Source organism: Colobus angolensis, unplaced genomic scaffold (genome assembly GCF_000951035.1).
Source record: "Colobus angolensis palliatus isolate OR3802 unplaced genomic scaffold, Cang.pa_1.0 Scaffold7, whole genome shotgun sequence".
Lineage (NCBI taxonomy): Eukaryota > Metazoa > Chordata > Mammalia > Primates > Cercopithecidae > Colobus > Colobus angolensis.
The window spans coordinates 12,385,696-12,402,532 of record NW_012120709.1 but is presented as its reverse complement, the minus strand read 5'-3'; the positions used below and the strand labels follow the sequence as shown (position 1 = coordinate 12,402,532).

Below are 16,837 nucleotides of genomic sequence, written 5' to 3'. Positions count from 1 at the left end.
TTTTAAATTAAAGTTAATTAAAATTAATACAATTAAGATTCAGTTATTTGTACTAGTCACATTCTAATGACTCATCTGGCTATCATGGTTGGACAGCATAGTTGTAAAAATAAGTGTGTAAGTACCTCTGGGTCAAATCTCTAGCCTGGACTCAATATTAAGAAAAATTAAATCAGCAAACAGGTTGGTCATGTAGTACTAATAGTAAACATTATGGATTACCTGCAAACTCTTGATTGTTGGTCCATATCCACTCAGACAAGATGTAGCTGAGAGGAAATAGTGAGGGTATTTGGAAAAGATACTTCAATTAGCAAAGAGACTGAGGTTAATTGGGGAAAGCTTAGAGTTCATGATATGAAAGCAAAAGTTTGTTAATACTGATTTACCATTCTTGTCCCCGTTACTGAGGTAAGTAAACAGATTCCAGTGGTGGACAGGCTCTGAACAGAACTGATAAGTGTCTGGTTATAATGGGGATAGCTAGTTCTCTTACTTTTTTCACTGTACTCATAAAAAAACAAAAAACAAAAAACAAAAAAAACACCCACCACAAACAAAATCCAAAATTATAAAATACAACTTGTATTTTTCCCAAAATTACAAAAGTTTCTTTTGATCTACGTAGGCAAAAGTATAGACATGCTTCTTTGACAAGCATGTCTATGCTTACTGACAAAGTCGTAAGTAACAATCTGTAAGGTTAAACCGATCATTACATTTTAAAGAGCATATTTCATAATTACTTCCTATTTTATGGGAGAGTTCCTCCAAGAATATCCAGCAAGGATTCACCATTCGTCCAGAATATTCCACCATTTATTTACCAAATCTTTTTTGAGTGTCTGTTACATTCTAGGCACTGCGTTATTCATAACGGTGAACAAGAAAAGCCCCACACACATAAAATATGTGTTAAAGCTGTCAGAGGAAAGGCCATGATAAGAGCTCGCTGAAGTAGGCTTGCAGATTTAGTAAATAAAAATTTTTATTTTTAAAAATTTAGCAAATAAACATATGGATACCAACTATTCCACTGGACAGATGAAAAATTATTTGCTTTTTATCTGAACTTCAAATTTAACTGAGCGTCCTATTTTTATCTGGCAAACCTACATGGAAGGGAAAGCTTGAAAGTGGTGAGAGGATGAATGGAGATAATTCTGGAAGCCTTCCTTTAGAAAGGAATTTCTAAAATGAATGCTAGGCATAGCGGAGAAACAGGGAGGAAACACAGTAATGCCAACTGACTTCCCAGGCCACTGTAGAGGAGTTCAGGAACTGAAAGAAGCAAAGAGAATGGGGTAAGGAAGAAGAAAAGTGGGTATGATGTTGAGAGATGAAGCTTGAGGGAAAAGTAGGTGCCTTATTTTTCAGGTTCGATAAGGAGTTTGTACTGTATCACCAGTGGTGAGATTCCACTAAAAAACTTTAAGCAGCTCATTTTGGCTACAAGGTGAAGAATGAAATACAGTCCGGCACACAGGATGTTGGGAGACCAGTTAGGAGGCTACTGATGGAATTCAGATGAGTCCACAGAGGCCTGGACAGAGTCAGCGGAAAGAAAGGTGCACTAGTCACGAACACCTGAACGTGAGACGGCAGAAAATAAGCAACTGCAAACTTGAATATAGAGGAGGACTAGGAGAGACGAAAGCAGAAGCACATATTTGGAGAAACAGTGAAAAATGGTAAAAAAAATAAAATAAAATAAAAAGAAATATCAAATGTCTTCTGAGAAGTATAGCATGATAAGGACTGAGAAGTGACTCTTAGATTTAGCCATATGGAAGTCATCAGCGACCTTTGGCACGGGCAGTCTTAGAGGAATGGCTGAGGCCAATTAGGTAGCAGCCTGGTCGAGGAGGTGATGCTGGTCTATGAACCCGACTGAAGCAGCACACGGTTCCTACTTCTTCTTTGCCCTTTTAACAGGTGAGGGTCAAGGACAAGAGAGTAGTTGCAGATGCAGAGGCCAGTGCCCCAATCAGTTGGAACACCGCAGCAAGCGGATCACTAGGGGCCAATCCCTTCCTAGAGTCCACTTGACTGACAGAGCCGCGCACCACAGACGGAGTGCAGAGAGGGAGGTGAATCACGAGGGGGCGGAATTCCAGGGCACTAACCCGGAACCGGTTTGGGACTTGATTCCCATTGTGAGGCCAGGCCTGGGGCGGGCTCTCAGCCAGAATGGCAACATCCTTCTAGCCAATGGATGAGCCTTATCAAATGAGCGGCAGCCACATCAGCCAATGGGTGGCAGGAGATGGGCGGGCGCAGTCAGTGGGCGGGGGATCAAAGAAGCATCTTTTTTCCAACCCCCCCTTGGGGCGACGGTGGGGAGGTGCCGCCGGGGTCGCAGGTGAGCGGTTCTGTGCCTGAGGAGGCGGCCAGGGAAGCGGTGGCTCCGTGACCAGTGGGTGCCCTCGCAGTGGGGAGGGTCCCCGAGGGGTCAGCGGCAAGTGGCCGCAACGCTTGCTGCTGGGTTTGGTCCGAGGGCTGCGGCGTAGCGGGACTGCACGCTCGGGAGAAGCGCCACGCGCGTCTGTCGCCTGACCGGGGAGGCTGGGGAGGGCCCAGGCCACGGAAACAAGATTACAGAAGTTTCTGGGTACTCAGTCGGGACTCTCATTTAATATCCAGAGAGGAAATCTTCCAGGTTGCCCCGACTCCCACTGGGACTCCCACCAGCAGCAACCGCATCATTGTGGCCGAGGCAGGTGCGCGCCCCTGCTCCCGTGGGTGGCTTTCCGGGAGCCCAGTCTAACTCGATTCTTCCCAGGGGCTGTTTTCGGACGGTCCCAAAGGAGGCAGCGGGAGGGAGGTGAAAGATACTTTGATAACCGTCGACCCTGAAGTAAACTTGTTATGTACCTACCACGAGTTTTAGGGAAGAACATCCTTTTTGGCAGGGAAGTGAATCCCCTATAAGAATATAGGGGAGGGGAAAGTCACACTTTAAAGAGAATTGGGGTAGGGGTTGATATTGTAGATTTGTGATGCTTTTCTTCTTGAACTGCTTAGCTAATTTACCCTCAATTTTTTTTGATGCGTAACTTACCGTCTGGTTTTCCTCAGACTTCTTAATTCTGTCTTATCATGAAGTATCTAGGAACTTCATTCTCAAGTTTTAGTGCTTGTAAAAAGTTGCCTGGTTATATTACGCCATTGGCGGTACGTCATCTTCGCAAGGATTACGTAAGTGAACTACATCTCATTCCTATTTCCAACCAGTAAAGAACGACTGTGAAATGGGATTTTAGAAAATGGCTGTTCTCTGTGATTGGGCATGGAAGGTTTGTAAGTTTTAGAGACTGCAGCTGTTGAATCCTTTCTGCTATAAGAGTGACGACAGCCAATACAAAAGGGATAGTGTTTGACATCTAAAATGATATATTTTCACATTTTTTGAGGTGTTATATCCCCAGCACCAAAAATAGTGCCTGGCACACAGTAGGAGCTCAGTAAGTATTTTTTGAGAAAATTACTGGGGAATGAATGGATGATAGAAACCCCAAGCTTCTGTTACTTGGATACCAACATATAAAGGAGAGGACAGAAAGACAAACATTTCTGGAAATGGCTTTTATCCAGGTAAGCATATCTAGAGAACTTCAGCAACTCCAGATGCATCAATGCTGGCACTTTCTTGCACTTAATCAGAAAATATCAAGGTTTTAGAAGAAGATTTTCACACAATTAAGCCAAAACTGGATATCTAAAGTGCATCCCAATATCAGTTTCAGTCAGTTTAAAAATGTATTAAAGCCCATTTTATTAAATGAAATAGTTCATCAGTTCAGAATAGGTCAGTTAGGGACAACGGGATACCACTTTGTAAGTTAGAGGTATGGGGTTAGGAACTGTTGGTAAAAAATAGGCCCTGCCAATAGCAACAGCTGCTGCCAAATTTTAAAAATATAGTGACTCAGTGGTACTTCAAAAGGACTGCTGTTTCTACCATGTACCAATACAGTTACAACAGTGCAGTTTCTAAACTGATCTCAAATTCTAAGAGCAAAATTTTATGGTGGATATCTGCATAAATTTGGATTCTCTTGACAACTTCAATTGTTTTTATTATATACTTGTATTGATTATATATTTATATGTTACTACAGTGACAGTTGTTCCATATTAATGGTAGCCTGCTTGAATTTCAAAAAAACTTTCACAGATACATTTGTCTCTTTCAGTTCATTTTTTAGTAAAGAATAGGTCTTACTAAGCCAGAATTTGCTTAGTAAGATTTCTCTCTCACACCATCCTAATTTTCCGTTTTAATTCCTGATACTTCTTTCTTTTATTTCTGTCCTTCTTAGTCTGTTTTCTAAGACCCAAATCAAATGCTGATTCCGACCCAAAACCTTCCTTGATCCCATCAAAGATTTGTCTTTCTTATGAATATCCAGAGTATTTTGTTAGTATTTCTTTATTGTAGTTTTTGTATATTTGCATTATTCATCCAGTGAAGAAATATTTGTTAATTACGTTCAGATACTGTACTGGGCAATGGATAATAGCTGACGTTTGTGGGCTTACTATATCGTAGGCATCACAAGCTTCTTAATCGGATTATCTCTTTTAATCTTCAAAGCATCATGAGTATTAGTCTTATTATTTTTCCCATTTATAGATGAAGAAACAAGTTTAAGAGGTTAAGTAATTTGCTGGAGATCACAGAGCTAGTTAAGTGGTGGAATTGGCATACAACCTTAGGTAGTCTGTATTTACAACCTTCGGGTTACAGACTTCATTACAATTTGTTTATGTACTTTTTTATGCATCTATGTTTTACAGGTTTTACTAAGTTGTAAATTATTTGATAGCAGGAATAATATATTCATATCTGATCCCTTATTGTTCCTAATGTAAATCAGTGGTGTAATAAAGCTGATAGTGGAAGCACATAGGGAGGACATCAGACTTAGATGAATGGGAACAGTGAAAAGGTCCTGGAACAGAAGACATTTAAACCGAGTGCTGAAGGATAAGTAGGCATTGGCCTGACGAAAAGGCAGACACCATGGAATTTGGGAAGATGACCGGGGGAAATATATGTGTGATAGTCCAAGGTCAGGGACCACGATGGCTTGAGCTGTGCTGTCCAGTGTGGTAGCCAGTAGCCTTACATTACTGAATGTAAAATATCTCAATAATTGTTTATATTGATTACGTTTCAAAATAACATTTTGGATATATTTGGTTAAATAAAATACTCAGTTTTACCTGTTTCTTTTTACTGCTTTAATGTGGCTACTTGGGGATTTAAAATTACATATAGGGCTCTTATATTTCTATTGGACAGCACTGATCTAGAATTTAGAGGGATTTCAAAATGACCGGTATTGTGTTTGTGTGCCACCTACTTGTGAGTACACGTTTGATGGGGAAGGTGGATCGGGAAAGTAGGTTGGGAGTTGGTATTGGAGGTGATGGATAAGACCAGAAAAGGTAGATAGGAAAGTGTAAAGGTAGGGTTCAGATAGGGTTTACAATAGGAAGAGAGGAAGAGCAAGGGGAGTAAACTTACCTCTTAAGTACAATGGAAAGCCTTGAAAGGTTTTAAACACTCAGTATTTATCTGTTGAATGAGACAGTATCCTAATTACTTCATCTAATAATGCATGTTCCTGATTTATACTCCTAATTCAGTCATACTTTTTCTTAATGAAGTTATGGATAGGTGTCTAAAGACATTCTACTTAGAAGAAAATTTGGTTTTCAAGACAGCCATCCTTTTCTTCTTAAGTCTAAATCATCTAAGCTTGTATTCATTCCTTTGATGTGTTTCCAACAAATAGAAGTGTGAATTGGTCCTTACAACTAGCATATTCTTCTTGCATTTGACATAACATTCTCTTAGGCATATTTTTTCACAAATAAACCAGCTTTGTCTGTATTGTAAGTCTTTTGTGGCAGATGAGGTCTTTTTTTAATAATCTCTGAAAGGAAATTTCTTAGCTACACCATTTGCTCTCTCCCTTGCCTTTCTGTATATATTGGAGCAAGTAAACTCTTAACATTGATTCTGTATTTGGGTGGTTCTCAATCCTGGCTGCAAATGAGAAGCACTTGGAGAGCTTTTAAACTCTGAATTCTTGGCCCTTTTCCAAAGATTGTTTTAATTGGTCAGAGATGGGAACTGGTTACAGGTATTTTTAAAAGCTCTTTAGGTTATTTTGATGTGCTATAGACCTACACTTTTCAGTAGATTAGCTACTGAATACATGTTCTATTGAGTTCTTGAAGTGTGGCTAATACAAAAGGGGATGTGTTGTAACTGTAAAGTACACATTGTATTCTAATGACAGCAAAAGAAAACAATGGAAAATTTCTCATTGATAATTTTGATATTATTGCATATTGAAATAATATATTGACTATACAGCATATGGAGTGAAATAAAAGCTGTTAATATTAATCACCTTTTCATTTCATATTTACTTAACTGGGATCACTAGGAAATTTTAAATTACATGTGTAGATTACATTGTATTTCTACTGAACAGTGCCGCTCTAGCCTAGACTGTTACTACTCAAGATGCGGTCCAAGGACATCATTTGTCAAAAATGTAGACTCCCAGGCCCCACTGCAGACCTGAATCAAAATCTGCATTTTAACAGAGTCCCCAGTTGATTCATATACATGGTATAGTTTGAGAGACACAACTCTGGCAACATCTAAATAATTTTTTTCAATTGTATAATTTTTCTTCGTTTCTTATTATTTTTCACTGTGGATTCCAACTTTGGCTCTTCATTTGTCCTTTAGAATCATTCATATGCAGGTCATTTCTCTCTTTTCAATAAATTCTCTTTAATTTTTTTATCGCTTAACATTTTCAACAGACATAGCTTTTTAACGTATGTGATGGAATTAGTATGTATTCATGTAATACGTATAATTTGTCCATAAATATTTACATACTATTATAAACATGATTTTTCTGGAAAGAATTTCAAGAAATTGCTGATAGTAGTTACATTGGTGGTAGAAATTTTTCACTTCATTGTGAATTTACTCTTATTTAGATTTTCTGTGTGTATATTTTGCTGTTTTAAAAAAATATGGGACTTTAAATAATGTAGTTCTCTATAATAAAAATTTCTCATAAGTAGATTTTTAATATAATGTTGACGACCTCAAAGTAAAATGAAATAAATGTGCTGTGGGCTAAGAAACAGCCATATGGCTGAGACAGAAATGACCGTGCACATGATCCCCAGATTGGTGGTAGACAGAGTTAATGAACCTGTTGTAGAGCATAGGATGTTCTGTGTCTGCGAATGTTCCTACGTGGATCTGTGAACATGTATGTACACACACAGACAGATGCATGTCCTTTGCCAATTTTGTTGGCTTGCGTCAACTATAGCATCTACATGGGGATTATGGGCTAAGACATCCATACTCTAACATGACATTTTTTGCATATATTCCATTATGTGACTTAAGAGTTGATTCATCCAGTCCCCTTTTGATAAACATTTCTATTTTTACCATGCTTTTACCTTAAAAATGTGATAGTGATTTTTAAATGGCTCAAAAGGCTATGTAAATGCCCTGAAACATTCTGTGTATTTTGTATCTTTATCACATGTAGGCATTTGATTTGGTGGAATATATCTTTGGCTCTCTGTTCTGTTTTTGAGGACATCAAATGTGCTGATTTTATTTTTTTTAATGTCCTTGATAACCTTTTTACAGTTGGTCAATATGCCTGACTAGCAATATAGCCTGTTAACTGAAGATTTTTCTTCAGAATTTTGAATAACCTGTTAACTGTTTCATTGTTTAGTGTAGTTACAGGGTGGACATCTGTTCTTCACTTACAAGCTAATTGCTTCTTGCCTATGTTGACTTGCTTCTGTTTTCTTATAAGCTTCTGTTTTGTGTGCCTATGGAAACTTCAGTTTTCCTGGCTTACTTTCCTTGAAATAGTTTCTGTTTCTCTTTCTATACCCTTTCCCATCCCTTTATCGTTTTCTTGTTTCGGGTTCATATTTTTACCTCCTCCTATTTGTTACGCACAGTGCCAGGTATTGAAGATACTGTTTTTAGAGCAGATAGGCTACTATCTCCTAGGTCCTTAGAGGTGGGGCAAATTGTAGAAGGAAACAACCAAGTTTTGACCAAGAATTCTTTCACTTGTCCTGCAACATAGGCTACTAAGAAGCAGCATATTGGGGCTGGTTTAATGATGTGTATAAATCAGTTTGCTTCAGTTTTTTATATTGTGGCTTATAAACATGGTACCTCATGAATATTTTCAGTCACCTCTAGAGGAAAGCCGAATGCTTGCCCACCCTATTGGATAATTTGAATTACATACGAATGTTATGCCAGAGTATTAATTAAATGTGATCCTCTAAAATTACAAGCGTTCTAGGCTGAGCATGGTGGCTCACACCTGTAATCCTAGCACTTTAGGAGGCTAAGGCAGGAGGATCACCTGAGTCAAAGAGTTCAAGACCAACCTGGACAACATAGCAAGACCTTGTCTATATAAAAACTTTAAAAATTAGTTGTACATGGTGGTGCACCTGCCTTGCTACTCAGGAAGTTGAGACAGGAAGATCATTGGGTCTCAGGAGTTTGAGGGTGCAGTGAATTATGATTGAGCCACTGTACTCCAGTCTGGGGAACAGAGTGAGACCCTATCTCTAAAAATAAAATTATAAGCATTCTACAGTGTTCACTAAACTGCCTTGGGATCAGATGTTAAAACATTTCACTTTCTTTTATTTATTAGATAATATTTGATACACGCAAAAATAATATAGCTGGAGTGTTCTAATGAAAAGCTCCCTGCCCATTCAAAAAAAAAAGTTCTAATTTGACAATTCTGTAGTATTAGTAAGTGCCGTGTTGGCCAATTTTTAGCTCCTAACATGACATGGCTGAATGTGGAGGTGGAAAGTGATGTCCCCAATTGATTCTTGAAAACTCTCATGGGTAGGCTCCACCACACTCCTAATGTAAGTGTATATGTTATGAAGCATAATAATAAAGACCCATGGACCTATCCCTCAACTTAGGAACTAGAACAATTCCAGTATTATTGTGACCTTTCTGTTTCCTTTTGTCAAAGTTACTTAAATATTCTGCCTTTGATGTGGCAAATACGTAATAGTGCTTAATGTGCACCAGGAACTGTTCTCTTTATTTGACTAAGTCCTTTAATCCTTATAGTATTTCTATGAAGTAATGTTATTTTATCATTTTACAAATAAAATTACGCATAGGGAAGTTAAGTAACTGAGGCCACACAGCTAGGAATTGCCAGAGCCAGGACTCTAACCTGGGTGGTCTGACTCCAGAATCTGTGCTCATTACTACACACACTGCCTCTTTTGATGTTTCCATTTATAGATAACCTTTGCTTATATTATTTCCTTATATTCTAGAGGATAAAAGGTTTACATTTGACTGTAAGGGGAGTATATCTCTAGGGCAGTATCAAGAGTGCTGCTGTTGATTATACATTCCAGTTTTGTGGATTTCAATTTTATCATTAAATTTCTCGAGAAATTTTGAAAGTCTGTAAGTCTACTTTAGAAATAGTTGTCTTGCAGTCTTCTTTTTTTTTGTTTTTGTATACTTTGCCCTTTTATATGGGTATGTGAAATTGACAGCGATTTCTTGAGAGTTCGTTTCAGCTGTTTTGAATTTTTAGTTCTCTGACCTCTATTTCAGCAGCAAGTGGCAGTTCAGGAGATGGTTATTCCACATGAGTGATTGGAAACAAAAATGTGGTGATGGGCATATTTTTGGTGATATTATTAGACACGTACAAAGTCAGCTGAACAAAGAATACTGAGAGCTTGAAAAGGAAAAATGCATAAAGGTTTAATGCAATGATGATAAGAAATGTGTTGTTATTAAAGTTTAAAAATAAGGTATTAGCATCCACTTTTCAGTCTAAAAGAGATAAGATGATAGAAAAGATGGGCGTTTTCTTATTCAATTTAGCCTTGCTTAATTGCTATATTTTTGCCTCAGTAGAAGATGCTGTTTGTATTGTGAATTACAGTAGAACTATTTTTCACACTAATGGAAAGTTTAAATTGGCAGACAGAGTAAGAGAAAAGAAACCATGTGTTAAAAGGTAAACTGAGACATGATAACTTTTAACAACTTTATTTGAGCAAATAGTAATTCTTGAATCAGGCAGCTCCAAACCAGAAGTGGTCTGGGAGCTCTGCAGTGGAAATGCAAGGCAGGAAGGCTTTATAGGACTAACAGAAGTAAAGCAAAGAAAATAGTTGATTGGTTACAGTTATAAGGTTATCTAATTTTATCTATCCTGCTGGAAGATCCCTAGTTACGTAAGTTAGTTGACGGCTTCTGATTGCTTAGTCTTAAGTTTCTTTTTTTAAAAAAATATAAGAATTTACCAAAAATATAGCCCAAGTTAAGTGTTGCATATGTTTGCAAATCCAGCACAATTAAAGTCACTTATGAGGCCTAACTGGTTTTGTCTGCTCAGGGATTCTTCAGGCCAGGTCTCTGTTCTAATTTACTTTAACAGGAGGTAGAGGAAATGTAACCGATTGAAGCTTTGAGGAACTTTTCTGCCAATATAAAGAATTTTATCTGGACCTTCCACATAGATAAGAATCTCCTTTTGAAAATCTTTTACTAAATGACATCTCAAAACTTACCTTAGCAACACTTTGTTGTTGTTTTTTGAGACAAAGTCTTGCTCTTTCGCCCAGGCTGGAGTGCAGTGGCATGATCTCGGCTCACTGCAGCCTCTGCCTCCTGGGTTCAAGTGATTCTTGTGCCTCAGCCTCCCGAGTAGCTGGGATTATAGGTGTGCACCACGATGCCCAGCTAATTTTTTTTATTTTTAGTAGAGACGGGGTTTCACCATGTTGCCCAGGCTGGTCTTGAACTTCTGAGAGCTCAGGCAGTCCGCCCGTCTCGGCCTCCCAAAGTGCTAGTATTACAGGCATGAGCCACTGCGCCTGGCCAGCAACATTTTTTTTTATTATTATTATACTTTAAGTTCTAGGGTACATGTGCATAACGTGCAGGTTTGTTACATATGTATACTTGCGCCATGTTCGTGTGCTGCACCCATCAACTCGTCAGCACCCATTAACTCGTCATTTACATCAGGTATAACTCCCAATGCAATCCTCCCCCCTCCCCCCTCCCCATGATAGGCCCCGATGTGTGATGTTCCCCTTCCCAAGTAGCTACCACAAGCTGCTAATAAAGTCGAAGTAGACGTGACGTGAGGGAACCTGGTTGTAATGTCTTGCCATTTAATAGGCTGTGTTGAGGGCAAATTAACCTCTCTGGATCTTGTTTTATAAATAGAAAGACTGGTATCTCCCATATAATGACATGGTGGGATTTAAATGACAGGACTTGGAACTTCATGGATATTTTGATACTTTTTTTCATATTGACAGGAAAAGTTTAAGGTCAAACAGTGATAGGGCTGGAAGGGATCTTGGTAATGTCATCCCATTTCACATTTTATAGGGGAGGAAAAGTCAGCTCTGGAGCAGTTATCAGTGAGTGAATTTGAAGTCAGACAGCACGGTCTGTGTAAGGTACCCCTTACTCTTTCTGAGCCCTGTTTCCCCTTACATCTTTTAAAATCTCTTTTCCAAGTCAAAATGCTTTTTTGACATCTATCCCACTTCTCCTCAGTTAAATCAATATTAATAAAGCAATATGTACTATACTGTGTGAGACACTGGGACCTTTTTGGTAAATGACCTCATTTTCTGTCGCTATGAGGAAATCGAGTCCCTGACTCACTCAGCATCTGTTCCAGCCTCCTAGTATGCTTTCCAGTAAGGCAAAGGCTAGCTAGCACAAAAAACTACACTTCTCCAACCCATTGCGGTGAGGATTGTGGATATGCTTTAGATTCCACCATATGCACTTATGTAAGGCCTGAATTCAAGGTAGGTAAGAGAGTCAGGCATGTGAAGCATCTGTTCTACTAGTGTGGGTCTAGCACAGAGGGTTTCAAAGAGTTATCTTTGAGTTAGAGTTATTTGGAGGGTTTATTGAAACACAGATTGCTAGGTCCCACTTTCAGAGTTCCCGGTCCGGAGAGGAGCCTAAAAAGTTTACACGTCTGACAAGTTTCAGGTGTACCTTCTTTGACAGTCTGACAACCTGAGAGTCTGGAAATTGGAGAAACACTGTCTCGTATCTAGAAGAAGCGCTTACAAGAGAGGATCTTTTCCACTCAAAATCTGTATACAGATATTGCCACATGGATATTTTAAAATTTATTTAATAGAGACTCCAAGTATAGATACTTTCCTATATTGTAATCTTCAACTCTACAATTAAAGTGGCCCAGAAACATACAAAGTACTGCTGAGAAATTCTCCAAAGAAAGGCACATAATTAAGAGCCTTAATTAGAAACAAAAATATAGTCCAGCCTGGTTTTGTTTGATGTTAGGGGCTTTTGTTTAGGTGATTTAAGGGAGGGGAGGATGGGGTGAGGAACGGAATTACGAGGGCAAATCATACAATGTGCCCCAGTCATTGAAAGGTTTAGGAATCTAAAAAAAAATTTTTGGTGATCTTTTCCTTTTTATTTTTGGGTGATCATTTTCTTTTGTTGATCTTTTTTGGTGATCTTCTTACTTACATGATTAATTAGGTGGGATGGCTGGGTAAAATCCTTGCCATTTTTTGGTTACCCCTTTAATTTTGTCATATTCCTACAATACTTTCATTGTTTCAGGAAATTATATTCCACGTTTAGGGTTTCTATGTTGGTTTATTAACCTTAAAATGTGTTTGAATTTGTGAAGTAGTAAAATGTAGGTAGTTGGCAGTGGACATTTATTTGATCAGATTACATTGTCTCAAATTGGTGTCTGAGTTTTATTGATTTTGCAGCTCAGCCTTTCAGTTTCCTCTAAAATTATTCTGCAAAGCGTACTTTTTCTTTTAGATATCTCGAACTAATGATTATTTTGGCAAATCGACCCTTTCATTCATTCAAAACACATTCATGGTGTGCTTGCCATGTGCCAGAATCTCTGCTAGTCTCTGGGGAGGTGATGGCCAGTGGAAACATGCCTGCCCTTGTGAAACGTGGCAGTGAACTGGGGAAAGGGACAGACTCTGAGCTGTGTGTTAGCACAAGTATAACGTTCAGTCTAGGAAAAGTACTGCAGATTTTATGCTGAAGTAATTTGATTTGTCAGGAAAGGCTTCCCTGAGAAATGAATACTTAATCTGCAAGCTAAAGGATGAAGAGGAATTAAGTAGACCAAGAAGGGAGTAATCTGTTTTCCAGGCAGTAGGAACAGTGTGGACAAAGACCCTGAACCAAGAAAGAGCTTAACAGGAATTGGTGGCTGAAAGATGGCCAGTGCAATTGGAGGAGAGAGGGAGAATTTGTGGGAGAAGGAGCTGAAGCAGTAGGAAGGGAGTCAGGAGTGAATACTGGAAACTGGTTGGGAACCTTTGCAGCACTCCAGTGGGGAGAAGGTTGCAATTTGAACTATGTTGGTACTGGCAAAGATAAAGTACACAATTTTAAGCTGTATTTAGAGGGTTGTTTTTTGTTTCTCTTAAAAATTATATAGTTCATTAGTTTGAAGTATGTTGTAGAAGTTGCAGATTGATTGATTGCTTGTACTTTTTTCCTTTTAGGAATTATCCAGACTGCCTCTGCCACTAGATGAATGGAAGACAATGATTTGAATTAAGTGCCAGCAAAGAATTATCCTTTGTTTTTGTGCTTTGCAGCATTCGTCAAATTGTTTTCACATCTTCTCTTATTATAAAAACTGCATTGAAGTTAAAAATGAAGCAGCTGAAAAGAAAAAGGAAAAGCAATTTTAGTGTTCAAGAAACTCAGACCCTTTTGAAAGAAATTACAAAAAGGAAAGAAGTCATTTTTTCCAAACAGCTCAATACAACAATTAACGTGATGAAGCGAATGGCTTGGGAAGAGATTGCACAGTGTGTGAATGCTGTAGGAGAAGGAGAACAGAGGACAGGGACAGAGGTGAAAAGAAGGTACCTTGACTGGCGAGCACTTATGAAGAGAAAGAGGATGAAGGCCAACATTAAGCTGGTCGGTTCGGGATTTCCCCTTCCCTCCTCTGATTTAGATGACTCTCTCACTGAAGAGATAGATGAAAAGATTGGATTCCGAAATGATGCAAATTTTGACTGGCAGAATGTGGCAGATTTCAGGGATGCAGGTGGATCCTTAACTGAGGTCAAGGTGGAAGAGGAAGAAAGGGATCCGCAGAGTCCTGAAGTGAGTATTAGTCTCTGTACCCCTTTTAATCTTTTCAATTCTGATGTGGGAGATTATTGTTCAGGAACTGTTAACTCCTTCCCAGATTTTCAAGCTTATTTAAAAATAGTACATAACAAGTCATTCTGCTTTTCTCTTTACAGCATTAATACTTTTCTTCCCACCTAAATATAATTACCTAGGTTATGTGTATTACAGACATCAAGTAATTCAGTGTAAATGGTATTCAAAATTCAAATTATTTTCCCCAAACAATGCAGAAAGCTTTTAAGAAATATTTAGACAAATTGCCACAAAGTAGCAGTCAATACTGAAAATTGCTTTTCTCTTTGCTCTTAGTTTGAAATTGAGGAGGAGGAAGAAATGTTGTCATCCGTCATACCAGATTCCAGGAGAGAAAATGAACTTCCCGATTTCCCCCACATTGATGAGTTTTTTACCCTTAACTCAACACCATCTAGATCTGCATATGATGAGCCTCATTTGCTTGTAAATATTGAGAAACAGAAACTAGAGTTAGAAAAACGACGACTGGATATTGAGGCTGAAAGACTGCAGGTAGAAAAGGAACGCCTACAAATCGAGAAAGAGAGGCTGCGGCATTTAGACATGGAACATGAGCGGCTTCAGCTGGAGAAGGAGCGGCTGCAGATTGAAAGAGAGAAGTTGAGGTTACAGATAGTCAATTCAGAGAAACCGTCCTTGGAAAATGAACTTGGTCAAGGAGAAAAATCCATGCTTCAACCACAGGACATAGAAACAGAGAAGTTAAAGCTTGAGCGAGAACGCTTGCAACTGGAAAAGGATAGACTGCAGTTTTTGAAATTTGAATCTGAGAAACTGCAGATTGAAAAGGAACGCTTACAAGTAGAGAAAGACAGACTTCGAATTCAGAAAGAAGGACACTTGCAGTGATTTTTCCAGGCTTCCATTTAGCAAATGTTTGAAAACTGTAGATTTTTCTCATATCAGGTGATATAATGATGGTTGCTGGATTAGCTGTGGTTTCTTTTCTCGTCTAATATCAGCGTTCAGTAGGAAAAAGTTATATGTAGATAACTGTATGCCTAAGTAGTATATAAAAACTGTGCCCTAGCGTAAACAGTATAGCAGAAATGTACTGTGCTGGATTCTTTACCTTATAATATTATATAGAGTCTTGTATTGTCTGTGTACCCAGAGCTTACAATTATGTCTATATAAAATTCTAGCCCAGAAGTTCTCAGTTGGGGTAGATTTTGGCCTTCAGAAGACCAATTTGGTGATGTCTGGAGACATGTTTGGTTGTCAAAGCTAGGGTGGGGAGAAGGTTGCTACTGTGCAGTGCATACCTCCTCAACCCCCACACACACTCAGTAAAGAATTTTCCGACCCGAAATATCATTAGTCCTGAGGTTGAGAAACCCTGTCCTAGCCTAACTGTGTACCTCTATAGCTGTGTTTTATAGTTTTAGAATATTAAAACCTCAGATATTTATGTGGGTAGGTACTTAAATGGCCAAAAACTTTAACTATGAAATGTTACTGTGTAGTATATTGAATATAGGAAGTGATGAAGATTATAGGTATTTTATTCCCATGTTTCCATCTATAAATAGCGTTCTCAGATTCAGAAAACAATACAGGGAACATCAGAGATTATCTAAAGTGGGTCACTTTGAAACGAATTCTTTATCTCACTATTAATGCTTTAGAAGCAAGACACAATTTTAAAGCTTTAGTTCCTTTTCTTTCAGTCATTGTCTTAGTTTGGGTATGAAAATTGTCATTTCAGTAATGTACTGAGATCTTATAAGTGAATAGTTGAAGCTAGTAAAAATGATACCAGTATAAAAATGGTATTTGTAGTCCATGAGTTTGAACCCAATAACTGATTATTTGACTTTTAAAATAAGTAATAGCAGCCATTTGGGAGTGGGCGGCGGGTGGGGGAAGATGTACTCTGTATCAAATAATTATGACGATGTTGAAGTAATGATAGTAGCTATGTATTATGGATTGGAGAAGCACTTATTACACTATCTAACCCAGTATGTAGAACAATTCTTGAGAGTTGTATCTGTCGTTATTCCTGAATCTGAAGCCCAGAGAAGTCACACAGAGTAAATGGCTGATCTTTTATATTGTAGTGTATTCTGTCCTTCCCCCTTCCCTGAGGAACAAAGTATGTATCTTTAGTCTCTTGGATATTTATTCTGAGACCAAGGGCTTGCTTGACCTGATGATTTTCCTTCAGCTCTCTGAAGGTGCGTTTTCCACAATCCAAGTGATTCTGATACACACTAAAGTTGAGAATCTCTGCACTAGATCACTTTGTGTTTTCTGATTTTCAAGGTTGATATGTAGCTTTAACACAGCTCTTCTGTTGACAGTTATTACCTTGATTCTGCATTTGTTCCTTGTAAGAATGGCTGGAAACTGTATGTTGACATTTGAGGATGGGTATGCAAGGAAAAAATATACTTCTGTTTACTTACTCTGACTTTGAAATAGTGTTATTTTTCTATATCTGAAATAAATGCTTCTACCGTAGAAATAAATTTGCCTATACCATCTGAGAATTTGTAATTG

General features: G+C 38.3%; 1 protein-coding gene across 2 annotated transcripts; it reads left to right on the top strand.

Annotated features, from left to right (window-relative positions):
• The first annotated feature begins 2,126 nt into the window (after positions 1–2,126).
• MSANTD4 (Myb/SANT-like DNA-binding domain containing 4 with coiled-coils) lies at positions 2,127–16,806 on the top strand. 2 transcript variants are annotated; one of them, XM_011926655.1, is made up of 3 exons: positions 2,127–3,594; positions 13,651–14,266; positions 14,606–16,806. In XM_011926655.1, the coding sequence occupies exons 2-3, from the start codon at positions 13,805–13,807 to the stop codon at positions 15,179–15,181; spliced, it is 1,038 nt and encodes a 345-aa protein (XP_011782045.1). In that variant the 5' UTR covers positions 2,127–3,594; positions 13,651–13,804; the 3' UTR covers positions 15,182–16,806. The 2 variants fall into 2 exon arrangements, with proteins under 2 accessions (XP_011782045.1, XP_011782044.1); XM_011926654.1 differs by having other exon boundaries at positions 2,154–2,362.
• The last annotated feature ends 31 nt before the right edge of the window (positions 16,807–16,837 follow it).

Coding starts and splice junctions, on each gene's coding strand:
- MSANTD4 (XM_011926655.1), top strand. CDS start 13,805: ATGAAGCAGCTGAAAAGAAAAAGGAAAAGCAATTTTAGTGTTCAAGAA. Junction 14,267..14,605: donor GGGATCCGCAGAGTCCTGAA/GTGAGTATTAGT, acceptor CTTTGCTCTTAG/TTTGAAATTGAGGAGGAGGA.